This window comes from Phodopus roborovskii, unplaced genomic scaffold (genome assembly GCF_943737965.1).
Source record: "Phodopus roborovskii unplaced genomic scaffold, PHOROB, whole genome shotgun sequence".
Lineage (NCBI taxonomy): Eukaryota > Metazoa > Chordata > Mammalia > Rodentia > Cricetidae > Phodopus > Phodopus roborovskii.
Window position 1 is genome coordinate 11,531,707 of NW_026126571.1, and position 15,336 is coordinate 11,547,042.

General features: G+C 39.5%; 1 protein-coding gene and 2 gene segments (V, D, J or C); 2 read left to right on the plus strand and 1 right to left on the minus strand.

The window, feature by feature from the left end:
* LOC127235735 (ribose-5-phosphate isomerase) overlaps window positions 1-15,336 on the plus strand; it is an 877,486-nt gene that overhangs the window by 188,411 nt on the left and 673,739 nt on the right. The window lies entirely within an intron of this gene.
* LOC127235841 (Ig kappa chain V-IV region S107B-like) lies at window positions 246-772 on the minus strand. The segment is given in 2 exon segments: window positions 246-556; window positions 724-772. Coding segments are annotated over 2 exon segments (360 nt in total).
* LOC127235842 (Ig kappa chain V-V region L7-like) lies at window positions 13,131-13,722 on the plus strand. The segment is given in 2 exon segments: window positions 13,131-13,207; window positions 13,412-13,722. Coding segments are annotated over 2 exon segments (360 nt in total).

Sequence of the window (15,336 nt, forward strand, 5' to 3'; positions counted from 1 at the left end):
CAGCTGAGAAGAAGTGCCTACTACACTTTGCTTTAACAAGCAGAACTAAAATAGAGAATAAGCAGGCACTGGCCAAACTTGAGAACAGCACTGAAGCACAGTGTGGTATATTGGATTACGCTAAGTTACCCAACCATGTAAATGTCCTTGTAAAACAGCACTTAAAACTACAACTAAACCTGTGGCCACATTTAATTGCTAAGAGGAAGCCACTGGGAGGGAAAGGGTTTTTGTTCCAGTCTGCATCACTGTGTGGCTTGGTTATTACCCAACTGTTGACAGTGATAGATGGCAGCATCTTCAGCCTCCATGCTGCTGATTGTGAGCGTGTAAGATGTCCCAGACCTACTGCCACTGAATCGAGCTGGGACTCCAGAAGCCAGCCTGGATGCTCTATAAATCAGGAGTTTGGGGGAAGCTCCTGGCTTCTGCTGGTACCAGTTAAAATAATTGGAGTTCACGCTTGAGCTGGCTCTGCAGTTGATGGTGACCTTCTCTCCTTGAGATGCAGCTATGGAGGCCGGAGACTGGGTGAGCACAATTTCTCCCATGGACACTATGAGCAGGACAAAGACAAAAATGTCAGTAGACACAGGGATATATAGATAACTTCATACCACCCATCATTCAGAAGAAAGAAAGAAAAACATTTTATCGTACACTCAAACTTCCCCAGGTTAAAAGATTGTGGAATCTGATCTCAAATGGTCGCCTCCACCTTACCTGTGACACTAACTATCAAGAAGCTGAAAATCTGCACCTGAAAAGCCATTGTTTTCTAATCTCAGTCTCAGGCTAATTATTGCTCTTCTCATGAGTACATCTCTTTAAAACAAATGTGAGCCATTTGTGGTTTCTGAAGGTGAAGTATGCAAATAGCAGGATATAGTCTAGGCAGTTCTTGGCTTATAAACTCTTGTGGTTCTTTATCTAGGGAGAACCTGTAAATCCAGAAAAATATCAAAATATTTGTAGATATTACACTGACAAGAAAATTTCTGCTTTTTTTTCCCTCTTTCATGGTGCATACCTCTGATCTAGAGTTTTATTCATGTAATTATGTGAAGGCCAGCTTAAATTGATACACTCAGTAAGGCAGGTTATACTGAGTGGTTTTCAGACATAATTTCTCCCATGATTAAGCTGTCATGATGATAACTGTTTATATTGTTTTCAGAGAAATTTTAGAAGCCTTGTCTATTTCCTATTTTCCTAGATGTTGTTCACCCTCTATGGGTGATCTCACTCACCCATTCCAGTCCAACCAGATTACCATGCCCTCAAAATACTTGGAAAGTCAGCATCCAAATGTGTGTTGTGGAAGACAGATGTGTGTACAGAGACATTTCTTCAATACTCAAGGAGCTATGCCATCCCCCTGACAATAGGGGAGGAATCTGCCAATGAAGTGGATGGAAACACAGGAACTTATTATATAGAAACCAGCACTTGTTTATCCCATGCTAGATTTAAAAAAATCATGGGATAGAGGTTAATGATTCATTTGTCTGAATAACCACCATTCTCAATATATACCATGCTCCGTTACTCCGTTACTCATATCATAGTATTATTTGGGAATATGTGAGGACACATTTCAAACAAATTACATTTTAAATTTTAAAGAGTGACAGCTCCTGAATCTGCAAATTCATGTATAAGTTTGATCAAAAGTTTTACTTTATCTTACAGCAAATTTTTATTATGTTTCTATAAACCTTGAAGTTTACCACATCTATGAGGTAGCATGAGGATCTCTTCAGCTCTTCCTTAAGACTTTCCCTGGAGCAGAGAGGGAGTTAGGAGAAAGAGAAAGGGAGAAGAGGAGGGGAGAGGAGGGCGTGAGGGAGCAGGAAGATTGAGTCAGGGAAAAAGTGGGGACAGCAAGAAAAGTGATAACGTAATAGAGGGAGCCATTATAGGTTTTAAGAGAAATCAGGCACTAGGGAAATGTCCAGAGATCTACAAGGATGACCCCAACTAACAACCTAAGCAATAATGGAGAGCCTACATTAAATGCCTTCCACTATAATGAGACTAAGAACTGCCTTATATGGTATCCTAGAGCCTTAATCCAGTAGCAGACACCCATAGCCAAACTTCTGGAATCCAGTTGCACAGAGGTAGGAGTGATGAGCAAAGAGGTAAAAACCAGGTTGGAGAAACCCACAGAATCAGCTGACCTGAACAAAGAGGCGCTCATGGACCCCAGTCTTATAGCTGGGAAACCAGCAGAGTACCAACTCAGATTCCCTGCATGTGGGTATTAGGAGGCCTGGGCTGTCTATGAGGTCTCTGGTAGTGGACCAATATTTATCTTTAGTATAAGAATGGACTGTGGGAGCCCATTCCACATAGAGGGATACTCTCTCAGCCTAGACACATGGGGGAGGGCCTAGGCCCTGCTCCCCATGATAAGACCTGCTTTGGAGATTCCCCATGGAAGGCCTTACTCTCCCTGGGGATCAGAAAGGGGATGGGCTTGGGTTTGGTGGGGGCAGAGGAGGAGGGGAGGGTGTGGGAACTGGGATTGACATGTACAACAAGCTTGTTTCAAATTTAAATTAAAAAATAAAATAAAAATGTCTCTCTTGTTCCCCCTTCATAAAAAGCCTTCTTCTACTGTATATCAGTGATTAGGAAAAATAACCAAGAGATTTGTTTTTTGGTTTATTTATTTATTTTTCTTATTTTGCATATCAATCCCAGTTCCCTTTCTGTCCCTCCCCCACTCTCTTCCACCCTCCCATGACCCCTGACCACCCTCCAATCCCACCCCCTCCCCAACTCCACATGTAGGGTAATGCCTTTCTAGAGGAGTCATCTAAATCTGTGAAGTCATTTGGAGTAGGGGACTAGGCCCTCCCTCCTGCCTCTAGGTTAAGAGAGTATCACTCTATGGGGAATGGGCTCCCAAAGTCCTTTTGTGCACCAGGGATATATCTTGGTTCCACTGAGAGGTCCCTTAGACTTCCCAGGCCTTCTAACTGAGACCCATGTTCAGGGGGTCTGAGTTGGTTCAATGCTGGTTTCCCAGCTATCAGTCTGGGGGTCCATTAGCTCCTCCTTATTCAGGTCAGCTGTCTCTGTGTGTTTCTGTAGCCTGGTCTTGTCCTCCCTCTCTGCATCTGGATTCCAGTTTGGCTCAGTGTTTAGCTGTGGGTGTCTGCTTCTGTTTCCATCAGCTACTAGATGAGGGCTCTGCGATGGTGGATAAGTTAGTCATCAATCTCATTATCAGGGAAGGACATTTATAGTAGCCTTTCCACTGCTGCTCAAATTGTTAGTTGGGGTCAGTCTTGTGGCTCTCTGGACATTTCTCTAGAGTCAGTTTTCTCTTGAAACCTATAGTGGCTCCCTCTTTTAGTCTCTCTCTCTCTCTCTCTCTCTCTCTCTCTCTCTCTCTCTCTCTCCCTCTCTCTCTCTCTCTCTTTTCTCTCATCTATTCCTTCCCTGACTCAATTTTACTAGTCCCACATTTTATTCCTCTGAATCCCATGAGCACCTTCACTCACATACACATACTGACACACTGGCACACACATATATAAAAGTAAATAATTGAATGAAACAGACATGAAATTATGAAGATAGATGTCTTTGTTGGCATTCAGGTTGGGGGAATAGAGAGAGGAATGGTCCATGCCTGAAATTCTCAAGGAAAAAACATAATTAAAAAATATGGGCATGTCTCCCAAGAAGTCCTTGTGCCAATACTACTTCTGTAGTCAACAATATTTATCAGCAGCAATGGCATGAGGAATAAGGTTCCTTTATGTGCCTAGAATTGCAGCATAATAAAAACACCACATGGACAGGGGGTGATAAAAACAACATTGTCCACATGGACCCTATGTCAATGTTCTTTGCCCACAGACATGATCATGATCCCCACAAATGAGTCTATGCTGTTTTGCCCTGTCTTCAACACCTGGGAACCTTCCTGTATTGAATCCCAAAGAAGAGCCACAGGAATTCTGAAGTCATGCTAAGTGCAGTCCAAACTCTCTGTTGGCACACTGTACTGTCCCTAAGATTGCTTAACAGGTTGGTAAAACAATGTTCAGGAATCAGTTCAAATTGAGGCACAGTATGGGCATGAGTGACCCTGCTCAGTCCTTTGTGTTCCTGCTGCCCTGGTTTTCTTCAAGGAAGAAGGCACCACATTTGTTTAGCCCATTATGCTCAAAGCTATATGGTTTTCCAGGAAGGCCATCTTGTAGCATGACTACTCAATGTATATTTATTTTATGTTTCTAATCTCAGGTGTGAGATGGGACATCCGATGGACCCAGTCTTCATCCTTTTGTCAGGGATACACATCCTTTTGATTGGGATACACAATCAGAATCACTTACCTGATCAGTGGTTCAAAAATGACTGGCTAGTCAGGTACCTTCATCGGCAGAAATCAGAGAATGCTCCTAAGCTCCTGTCTCTAAGGCACCTAATATGAAAAGTGGGAAACATTTGAAGTTCAATGGCAGTAGGTCTTGGTGAGATATCACACTGTCAGTAACCTGCAGCTTAAAGATGTTATAACCTACTACTGTCAATTGTACGACATTACCCCTCACATAGTACTATAATTTAATATAAGGAAAAATCCAGGAAAGATAAAATTATTTGTGGTTGGCCTGAATCAGTTGCTGCTCCTGGTGCCTACAACTGTTGTTACCCTTTACAGGTAAGTTTAGTACTGAAGGTCAATGGAAAGTTTGGGTAGAAAGGGTCAGGGAAACTGAGTGATATCACAACTCTCTCCCTTTCTTCATTCTCAGAACCTGTAAACATCAGGAGCTAGAAAAGACAAAGTGGATCATATCTACTAAAACCTCTGGAGGGATGCCAGTTCATGGAAACCGACCATGGGGTTATAACATCCAGTCCTGACAGAGAATGCATTCATAGTTATCTATCATTTTGTATTATGTTATTTTTGAAATTTGTTACTATAGCCCTTGGTCATAATTGGTCAGAAAGAAATACCTGATGCAACTTATTCTCTGATTATCCTTATGTCATCATTCTACTTCATAATGTTCCACAGAAATGCATCCTAGAGTGTGAATAGTGAGGTAAAAGTTAACCCAGAGTAAATCCCAATTACTTTTAAATGAAAATGATGAGAGACTCAGCAGATGCATGTCCTTGGTGCTCAAGACTGGTGATCTAAATTTGGGACCAAGATGCTACAGAAATGTAGGAGAAAGGAAAAGGATCTACATCGATGTTTTCTGATCTCTAATGTGTGCCACAGCAATGCTTCTATACACGTGTATCCTACACACACACACACACACACACAAATGATACAAATTTCACAGAAAGATATGACATCTGGCTAGTACTAGCTTATATTTATGCTCTTCCTTTTTAGATATTCAGTGATGCAAAAAAAAAAAAAAAAAAAAAAAAAAAAAGAAGATGAGGCGGGCACCCTCAGCAGGTGCTTGTCACTAATCTTCCAGGAACTGGGATGAGGAGACCACAAGCTAAGTTTTCCAGAACAGCCCAGGAGGTGGAGACCTGACTGCCTCTTCTTAGAACAGGTGTCTATGGGCAACTCCCAGTCCTTGGTGATAGTGCCAGATGAAAGCAATGATGGTAACAATCCAGAGCCTGTGAAAATCAAACCCATGCACCCTCCTGGAAAAGGCCAAGACTTTGATACCTGTGTATTTCAGAAACACTGGGTGGGAAGTCAACAAAAATTTCAGAAGCAAAAGTTGACAGAATGAGCATCTTCCTAGGCCTTCATGAAGTTTCATTTCCTTAATGATGCAGTATCATACATTTTCCTGTATGATTCCAAGGATAGATCCCATCAATCACAAATATTAATTAAAGTATTTGTTCACAATCAATTTGCCATTCCTACAATGTCTACAAAAGAGGCAGTAACTGTGACCCTCTTGTTTCAGTTGTAATTAGTTTTGAAATCCAAGTGAATGCCACATGGGAGAGGAATCTCCATTTATTCAGCCAGAAACAGCCCTTCCAGGATCCAAAAGCATCTAAATATAGGTTCCTCTGTTTGGTGGTCTCCATTTGAATACAATACATGCATGCTCAATTTGGGAGATCCAGTCATTGCCTAACAAACTAGCCAAGACCAGGATCACACTCCTGCTGGCCTTGGCCACCTATAATGTGACAAGTCTTTTGGTGAAGCATTAATATAATCAGCTGTCCCCTGCTGTGGAGGCATTAGACCTGCATTTGGCTGATGAGGAATGTCCTTGTATATACTGCAAATATATGTTGCTCTTATTGGCTGATGAATAAAGATTTTTTGGCCAATGGACAGGCAGGATGGTTCCAAGCAGGAAGTATAGGCAGAGGTAGCGGAATAAGAAAATTCTGGGAAGAGGAACTCAGAGAATGAATAGCAAGAGAGACACCATGTAGCTACCTGGAAGATAGGATGCTTGGGAATTCTTCAGTAAGCCAAAAACATGTGGAGATATATAGATTATCATCAATGGGCTAATAATTAAAAGTGAGTTACATAATAAGAAGCCTGAGCCATTGGCCAAATAGTTTAGAATTAATATAAGCCTCTGTGTATTTATTTGTGCCTAAATGGCCAAGGGACAATGTGAAAGTGAAACTTCCTTCTACATGTGGTACCCAAAGAAACCAACAGTCCCACCTTTAAAATGGCTGACTGAAAAACCTGTATGGGCTGCACAATGAATGGCCTTTAACAATAGAAAAACTGCAGGCTTTAGAAGAGCTGGTACTGGAGCAAATTAAGGCTGAGCATATTGAGGAATCATCCAAACCTTGAAATTCTACTGTATTTGTTAATAAAAGAAATCAGGAAAATGGAGAAGGGTAACAGATTTAAGAGTTGTTAATAAGGCGGTACATCAAATGGGCTCTTTATAGTTTAAACACTTTGCCTTCTCTATTGCCTAAAGGATGGCCTCTCATAGTTATTGATTTAAAAGATTCTTTTTCAGTACACCATTGCAAGAAAAAGACTGAGAAAAATTTGCCGTCACAGTGCCTACTAATAATAATTCTCAGGCTTCTAAAAGATACCAGTGGTCTTTTCGCCCACAAGGAATGTGAATATTTTGTTAGGCAGTTGTTGGAAATAATATCTATGCAGTTTCATCAGTCTATAATATACAATTACAGGGACATTGTTTTATTATCTGATTGAAATGTAGATAATTTAGAAGTAAAGAAAATTTCATCTTGTTTGGGGTTACAATTTTTTTCCTGAAAAAATACAAAGAAAAAATTCTATTAATTATTTAGGCTATAAAATATATTTACAAAAAATGAGACCCCCAAGACATGTAAATTAGGAGAGATTGATTGAAGACTCTTAATGATTTTGAAGTATTGCTAGGAGACATTTCTTATCTATGGCATATTATTAGAATAAAATTGATCAACTGATTAATTTAAACAAAACCTTAGAAGGTGACAAAGACTTAAATCATCCTAGGGAATTAATATCTGTAGCTGAGAGATAATTGGCTTTTGTGGAAGAGGAGCTACAGATTGCACATGTGGACCGTGTAGATCCAAAACTCAACTGCATTCTAGTCATGTTACACTCTAAGCATTCCCCACCAGGGTTTTAATGGAGAGTGAAGATACTATCATCATGTGGATGCGTTTACCACTTAAACCAAGTAAACAATTATAAAACTTATGTGGAGAAGAACTTTGAGTAGATTCTGAAAGGAAAACAGAGACTTTGTCAATTAGCAGGAATAGATCCAGCAGAAATTAAAGTAATTTTTATTAATGATGAAATTGATAAATTATAGGTAAAGAGTGAACCCTGGCAAAGAGCTTGAAGTAATTTTTTTTTGAGGGGAGGAGAGATTAACTAACAACAATTATCCCAAAAGCAAAAGAACTAAACTTAAAAAGAGAGGTAGCTTGCATTGTATTGGGTACACCAATTACTGGACTCTCTACATTCTATACTGATGCAAATAAATCAGTAAATGCAGGATACAAATCAGAAAATTTAAGTAAATTGGATCTTAGTCCTTATGATTTTGTTCAAAAGTCAGTATATGCTATTCTTATGGTGTTAATGGATCAAAAAGGACCTCTCAGCACAGTTTATGATATGCAAAAAGAGGTGCTGTACATACTGAAACCACAGAATCTTTACCAGATGATACAGAATTGACTTCATTATTTATTTAGTTATAAGACATAGTCAAGGACAGGAATCATCCATAGCACAATCCCATCCCATACAGGTCTCCAAGGTCCTCTAGCACAAAGCAGTAATGAAATTGATAAACTATTGCTAGAAAGTATGCTAGAGGCCTCAGACTTTCATAAAAACACCATGTCAATAGCAAAGGTTTGACAAAAGACTTTGCCATCACTTGGCAACAAGCCAAGGAAATGGAAATATCCTACTTGCTCTTTATACAACCAAACTTCACTACCTGCAGGAAATAACTCAATGGGTACTCAAACGGAATGAAATCTGGTTATTTGGGTTACAGATCCTGGTTTCTAGAATGGCTAAGCTGCTCTTCAACTTTAACTAGGTTTTCATTCAGTATTGCTCTGGGAAGAGGCATACAAGACTTAAGTATGAGAGGCTAGGTGTAAAAGTGGCTTTTTGTTCTTTAAATTATAGGTTTCTTCCGGCTGTTAGGCAGTTTGTTACTATCTCAGTGTTACTGTGTCAGAGATAACATAGTGGTAACTCCCTCCCTGTGCCTTTCAGCACTTCACAGGGACTTCTGCCCTTGCAGTTAGTGAGTGCTTTGTGTGTCTAAGCCAGCACTCTGGCCATGTAGGAGATGTATCTCAGTTTTTACAATTGTCATACTGTGACTAACTGTAATCAATACAGGGGCTCTTTGTCTGTGGTGATGTGTCTGCTAAACTAACACACTTTGCAGAAGTCACACCCCAGACATGACATCTGCTTGTACAGGGCCTCAGCCTTTTATTCTCTCAAATGCAGTTTTTTTTTTTTTTTTTTTTTTTTTTTTTTTTTTTTAGGATTAAAGACATGTGCTGTCCCCACCCAGATCAATACTGAGAGTTCTTATTAATGAAATTCATGAAGCCTAGACATTGTCTGTATTTAACAAACATGCTTGGCTGTATGACCTCATAGAAAGGTCATTGGATTTAACAATAAGCTCTCTGAAGTGGCCTCTCCTGATTTAAATTCCTTCAGAATGCTACTTTTTATATTATATACAATAGCAAGTTAGTAGCTGTTTTGTATTATGTATTGAGAGCTTTCTAAGAACCCTGCATTACACTGGGTAGCAAGAAATAAATGCAAGATGTAGTACTTGGTTTTTAACTGAAATGGGGAAAACTAACATTTTGATATTCAGACCTCTATGTTACAATGTTAAGATCCATGAAATTTTTTTTTAAGGTTTACTTTCTACCCACTGGAAGATAAACGCCTTATTAAGATCTCAGTTTAAAGTTTCCTGCTTTGCTGAGGAGTCTGCGAGACACACTATGGCCTACAGGCTGAAGATGGAACATTACAGAAGAACTTCGGGTGACTGACCAGGAAAGATGTCTCTGTCATTTCTAGAGTTTATATAATACCCTTCTGTGGTCTTTGATGGAGTTGAAGGCAGATAGTCATGGTTATAGTTTTCCTTAGTTAGGATTAAAGATAAGTTACATATAAGACTTTAGACTCACAAAGATAGGATAGATGATAGAATATTTTCTTTAATATCTTACTAAATGTTAATGGATAATGGATAAATATTGACAAAAAAGATCTTAAATCTTTCAGTCTCCTGTTCACTAATTCTGATTAGCACTATGATGTTATAAAGTGTGAATCTTTAAATGTTAAGGTGTTAAAAGTAAACAAATAAATTCAACCTATACCATGAGTACCACAATATATCATTGGACCAAAACTAAGGGTCTGAGGTGAAGTTCTTTTGAGATGACTACCTATACAAAAGTCAACCCTGTATAGAGAACAGCATGCCATGCTTACATCTCTATCAACTATCAACACTTCATTAAGTGGCCAGGAGAGGGAGCCAAAATAAGCTCAGAGATTGGTCAGGCTTCCTATTCGGTTATTCTCTGTACTTAAAACAATATGAAGCCTGTTACAAATAATGTAGTGATAAATATAGTTGAATAGTTGTCCTTGTGGTATGAGTGTGCATCCTTGGGGTCTATTCATAAGACTGGAATTGCTGGATCTTGACATAGACTAATTCACATTTTTCTGAGAAATCCCCATACTAATTTTCAAAGTAGCTGTACAAATTTGAATTCCCAGAAGCAATAGAGAAGGGCTCTCCTTTCTCCACATCCTCTCCAGAATAAACTGTCATTGGTGATTTTTATTTTAGCCATTCTGACAGGAGTAATGTGGTGTCTCAGAGTTGTTTTGATTTGTATTTCCCTGGTGATGGCTATGGATGCTGAGCAGTTTCTTAAGTGCCTTCTGGCCATTTGAGATTCGTCTGCTGAGAATTCTCTATTTAGATCTGTATGCATTTTTTAAATGAAAATCTGTTCAACTATGCTACCATCAACATTATTTGTTATAGCCAGAACCTGGAAGTAACCTAAATACCCCTTAACCTGGTCCTATGGAAATAACCAGGGACTCACAAGGATGACCCCAACTAAGAATCTAATCAATAATGGAGAAGCTACCGTAAATGCCCTTCCCTTTATGAGATTGATGACTACCTTAAATGCCACCATAGAGCCGTCATCCAGTAGCTGACAGAAGCAGAAGCAGACACCCACAGCTAAACACTGAGCAGAACTCCTTGAATCCAGTTGTAAAGAGGGAGGAGTGATGAGCAAAGGGGTCAAGACTATACTGGGGAAACCCAGCGAAACAGCTGACCTGAGCAAGTGGGAGCTGACAGACCCCAGTCTGACCGCTGGGGAGCCAGCACAGGACTGAAGCTGGCCCCCTGAACGTGTGTGCCAGCTGTGGGTACTTGGAAGTCTATGGGGCCTCTGGCAGTGGGACCAGTGTTTATCCCTAGTGCATGAATGGGCTTTGGGAGCCCACTCCCTTTGGAGAGATACTTTCTTAGTCTAGATACATGGGGTAGGGGGAGGGCCTAGGTCCTTCCCCAAATGGTGTGACACACACTCCCTAAGGAGTGTATGGAGGGTAGGATGTGGGAATGGTCGGGGGGGAGTGAGGGGATGGGAGGAAGAGGGAACTAGGATTGGTATATAAAATAAAATTCTTTTTAATTTAAATAAAAATTTATTAAAACAATATAAAGTTAGCATCATTTACACAGATGTTTTTTCATCTTGTGTCCTTGCATCCTGGGATATTTTATAAATGTCCCTCTCTGCGTTGTGGTATGATCAGCTTACATAAAGAGAAAAAAAAAAGGAAGACACTGCCCCATGGGATTCTTGTCATTAGATTTCAGGTGACATTATTGGATGAAGCAAAAAAAAAAAAAGCAGAGGATGGCTTATAAATGCCCAGTTTTCATTCTATATCTGGGAATTCTGAGTCACAAGAATTTTTATTGTTGTTGTTTAGAACTGAAATTTAAAATGTACATATTGTTCCCCCTTGTCTACAAATCTTTGCTCTTGTCTATTCCTCTCTTGACTCAATCTTCCTAGTCCCCCATGTTCTCTTCTCCTTCTCTTCTCTTTTTTTTTTGGGGGGGGTCAGTGAGCAGAGATGGAGTTAAGCTCTCTCACACATATAAACACTGAGACTTCTTTCCAAGTCTCTCTTGCTATCTCTGTCTCTCTCTGTATCTCCTCTCTCACACACAAATCATCATCATCAGTAGCAGCAGCACAACAACAACAACAACAGCAACAAAATATCAGCACTCAATAAACACTGCTCATTGACATATCTCAACAGCAATTGCATCACTTCCTCCAGTAAAAAACACACAGACTAAAAGCTTGGATTAAAAAAGGATCAACTGTTCTGATGCATTCAAGAAACATCTTAATATCAATGATAGATAATAAATCAGGGTAAAAGGATGGAAAAAGTTGTTCCAAGCCAATGGACCTAAGAAGCAATCTGGTATAACCATTTCAATATATGGAAAAATACACTGGAATCTAAAACTGATCAGTAGAGACAGGGATTGATAGTACAAACTCATAAAGAGGACATTGCAATTTTTAATACCTAGTCACCAAACACAAAGGTATCTAGGTTCATTAAATAAACAGGAATGCAGTTTAAATCCAATATTGGTTCTCACATACTGACAGTGAGAGACATCAATATCTGATCCTCACCAATAGATCATTTGAAAAAAAGCAAGATAGAAATGTTGAAGTTAACAGATGTAATAAACCAAATGATAATAATGGATATTTATAGACCATTTAACCCAGACACAAAAGCCAAAGGAATAGGCCTATTTTCAAAGGGATCTGATGAATTTTTCTCTCCTGATTTAAACTTTATCAGAATTGTCATCTTTTCTCTAGCATGAAAAATCATGTACTCAGTAAGAAATTTCAATTCTCCAAAAATGCTTTCCTAGTCCTCTGCATCACTCTTGGAGGTAAGGTATGCAAGATGCAATATTTGGCTTTTAACTGGGAAGTGCTATGTGAATACCTTGGTATCTTGACAGCTGAAATTCTACTCTACTGTGATGGACTACAGATTTTTATGTAGCTTCCATTCTCCTTACTGGAGAAATATGTCTTCCTGAGACATCCAGACTTTCTAACTTCTAGACCAATATATCTAATTACCATGATAACACTCCAATATTATATGTTGTGATACTTTGTAGAATGTTTAGACAAATACAAATGCTTCACCCCATTTTGTAAGAAACATCAGGAAAGCAGAATAACCCTGGATCATGACAATGGATTTGAGATGCTCTACTGTTGAAACTACTATTCCAGAGACTTCCTTAGACTGTGCTAACTTTGTACCCATATATGTGAGATACATGCATATGTCTCTTTCAAATCTCAACATCTTATCAGGTAACCACAGGGGGAGACATATGCCAAGAAGACACAAGAACTTGCTCTCTTGAGGATCTCTATGACAGGCAATATGAAGTCAGCATTATTTGCATAAATACTCTATTTCTCTAATGTTACTGCTTCTTAGAATGTCATAAAAGGTCCTTTTGTTCACATTGTTCACATAGACTCAGGGAAAGAAGGAAGATGATGTCCACATGTCAGCTCCTTGGGCTTCTGTTCTTCTGGGTATCAGGTATGACTGGTCATTGCAAAAAGTGAAGATGTTATTTAAATACAGAACTTTCTTGTTTCACTTGGAAGCCAAGCATCACATGCAATTTGATGTCTTGCTTAAATAAATTGGAATAATAAAATAGTATTTTCTATTAGTAAGTAGCTCAGAAGTGACTTTCATATTCAATGTTGTGATCTACTAATCTTTCTCATATGTTTTCAGCCTCCAGAGGTGACATTGTGCTGACTCAGTCTCCAGCCACTCTGTCTGTGACTCCAGGACAAAAAGTGACCATGACCTGCAAGGCCAGTCAGAGTATTGGCACATACTTACACTGGTATCAGCAAAAGCCAAGTGAGGCTCCAAAGCTCATCATCAAGTATGCTTCCCAGTCCATGTCTGGGATCCCCTCCAGGTTCAGCGGCAGTGGGTCAGGGACAGATTTCACTCTCAGCATCAATACTGTGGAGTCAGAAGACTTTGCAATTTATTACTGTCAACAGAGTAACAGTTATCCTCCCACAGTGATGTAGACCATAGCAAAAACCACCAAGGAAGCAGAAGTGTGAGGCTGGGCTGCTTTAGCTACTTCCCATGGTGCCTCCACCTTCTTCACAGTGCTTTTAAGACATAGTCAGCCTTGTGGTTTATAGAGAAAACTGGAGTGAAGAAGCCAGGAAAGCTCTCTTGCCTCTGACCTCCCTTTATTCCATTTTAGCTCCAGAATACATACCCTCTAATGGCTGTATTGTTGTAATTAGACAATCTTCCTTATTTATACTATATAACCCAGAGAAAAATATCAGCCTGGATGGACAGAGGAAATGATTGATTTACTTCTTCTATAATTGTTAGAAGTGGATTTAAATCATTGTGTGAACCTATAGCATATAGTTTACTCCTGTCCCTCAGAGATGAGATCTGAGAGTCACTGTTTCATGTCTTAGTTGCTAATTTCTCTATGATTATTTTATAGTAAGCGAGAACTCTTCAATGTAAAGTGTTCTTCATGTTTATCACTTACAGTGGAAAACCATGCAGAGCTTTACAGTGGGTTGCAGTACACTGGAGGAAGGTTATCTAATTACACCAGGAGAGCCACTATGTGAGATGTATACTGTGCTTCGCTGGTGGGTTTTGCTATGGTCTGCACCACTGCAGGAAGGGATCTGTTACCTGGCTGACAGAAATAAATTCCAACATCTTTAGTCTCCAGACTGTTAGTGATAAGAGTGAAATCTGTCCCTGATCCACTATCAGTTACCCTGGAGGGGCTTCCAGAGATGGGATTGGAATCATAAGAGATGAGGAGCCTCGGAGCCAGAGCCTTGTTTAGTTTTGGATGTTACCACTATAAGTGACTAAAAAAAGTAAATGTAATGATTAAGTCCATTATTTTTATGCTAATTTAAAAACAAAACAAAACAAAAGACTTGTGTGGCCTATACTGCCTTGGTAAGGTGCCTTTCATATTGTCACATCAGAGGCAGAGGCAGACAGATCCTGTGTATTTGAGGCCAGCCTGGTCTACATAGAGATTTCCAAGGCATCCAGCGTGATCCTGTATCTCAAACAAAAAAAATCAAGTGTGTCCCTAGCGATCTGCAGAACTTTGAGTAAACTTGGCTCTTATCCATAAATAATATATGCTTAACATAAACAATTTAATGTTTCCTTATACAAAGTTATTTTTCCCACAGGAAAAGACATGTAAACAGCTGCATTACAAAGGCAAGGATTTGAGGGGCAATTGCTCCTTAGTGGTATCAGGAGGTAGCTGAGTTATGTTTATGCTGGTTTTCATGAATCCTTTTTGAAAAACAGGTAGATAGCTCCAAGTATCTTCTTATTGAGTATAACACCCAAATCACAAACCTCCCTTCCATTTTTCATGCTCCTGAAATGACCCTTGTCAACAACTCGTGTTGACATATTGTTCATGATCTAATAAGGCCACTGAAGATCAGAATGCAAAGTCAGCTATAGAGGCCCGGCAGTGGTAGCATACATGTTTAATCCCAGGACTCAGGAGACAGAGGCAGAGGCACTTGAATTCTGTGAATTTAAGTCCGCCCAGGGCCACATGAGAGGGTATCAGTCTAAGAGAGAAATAAAGCTCATGGTTTTAACTCCAGCATTAGAGAGGT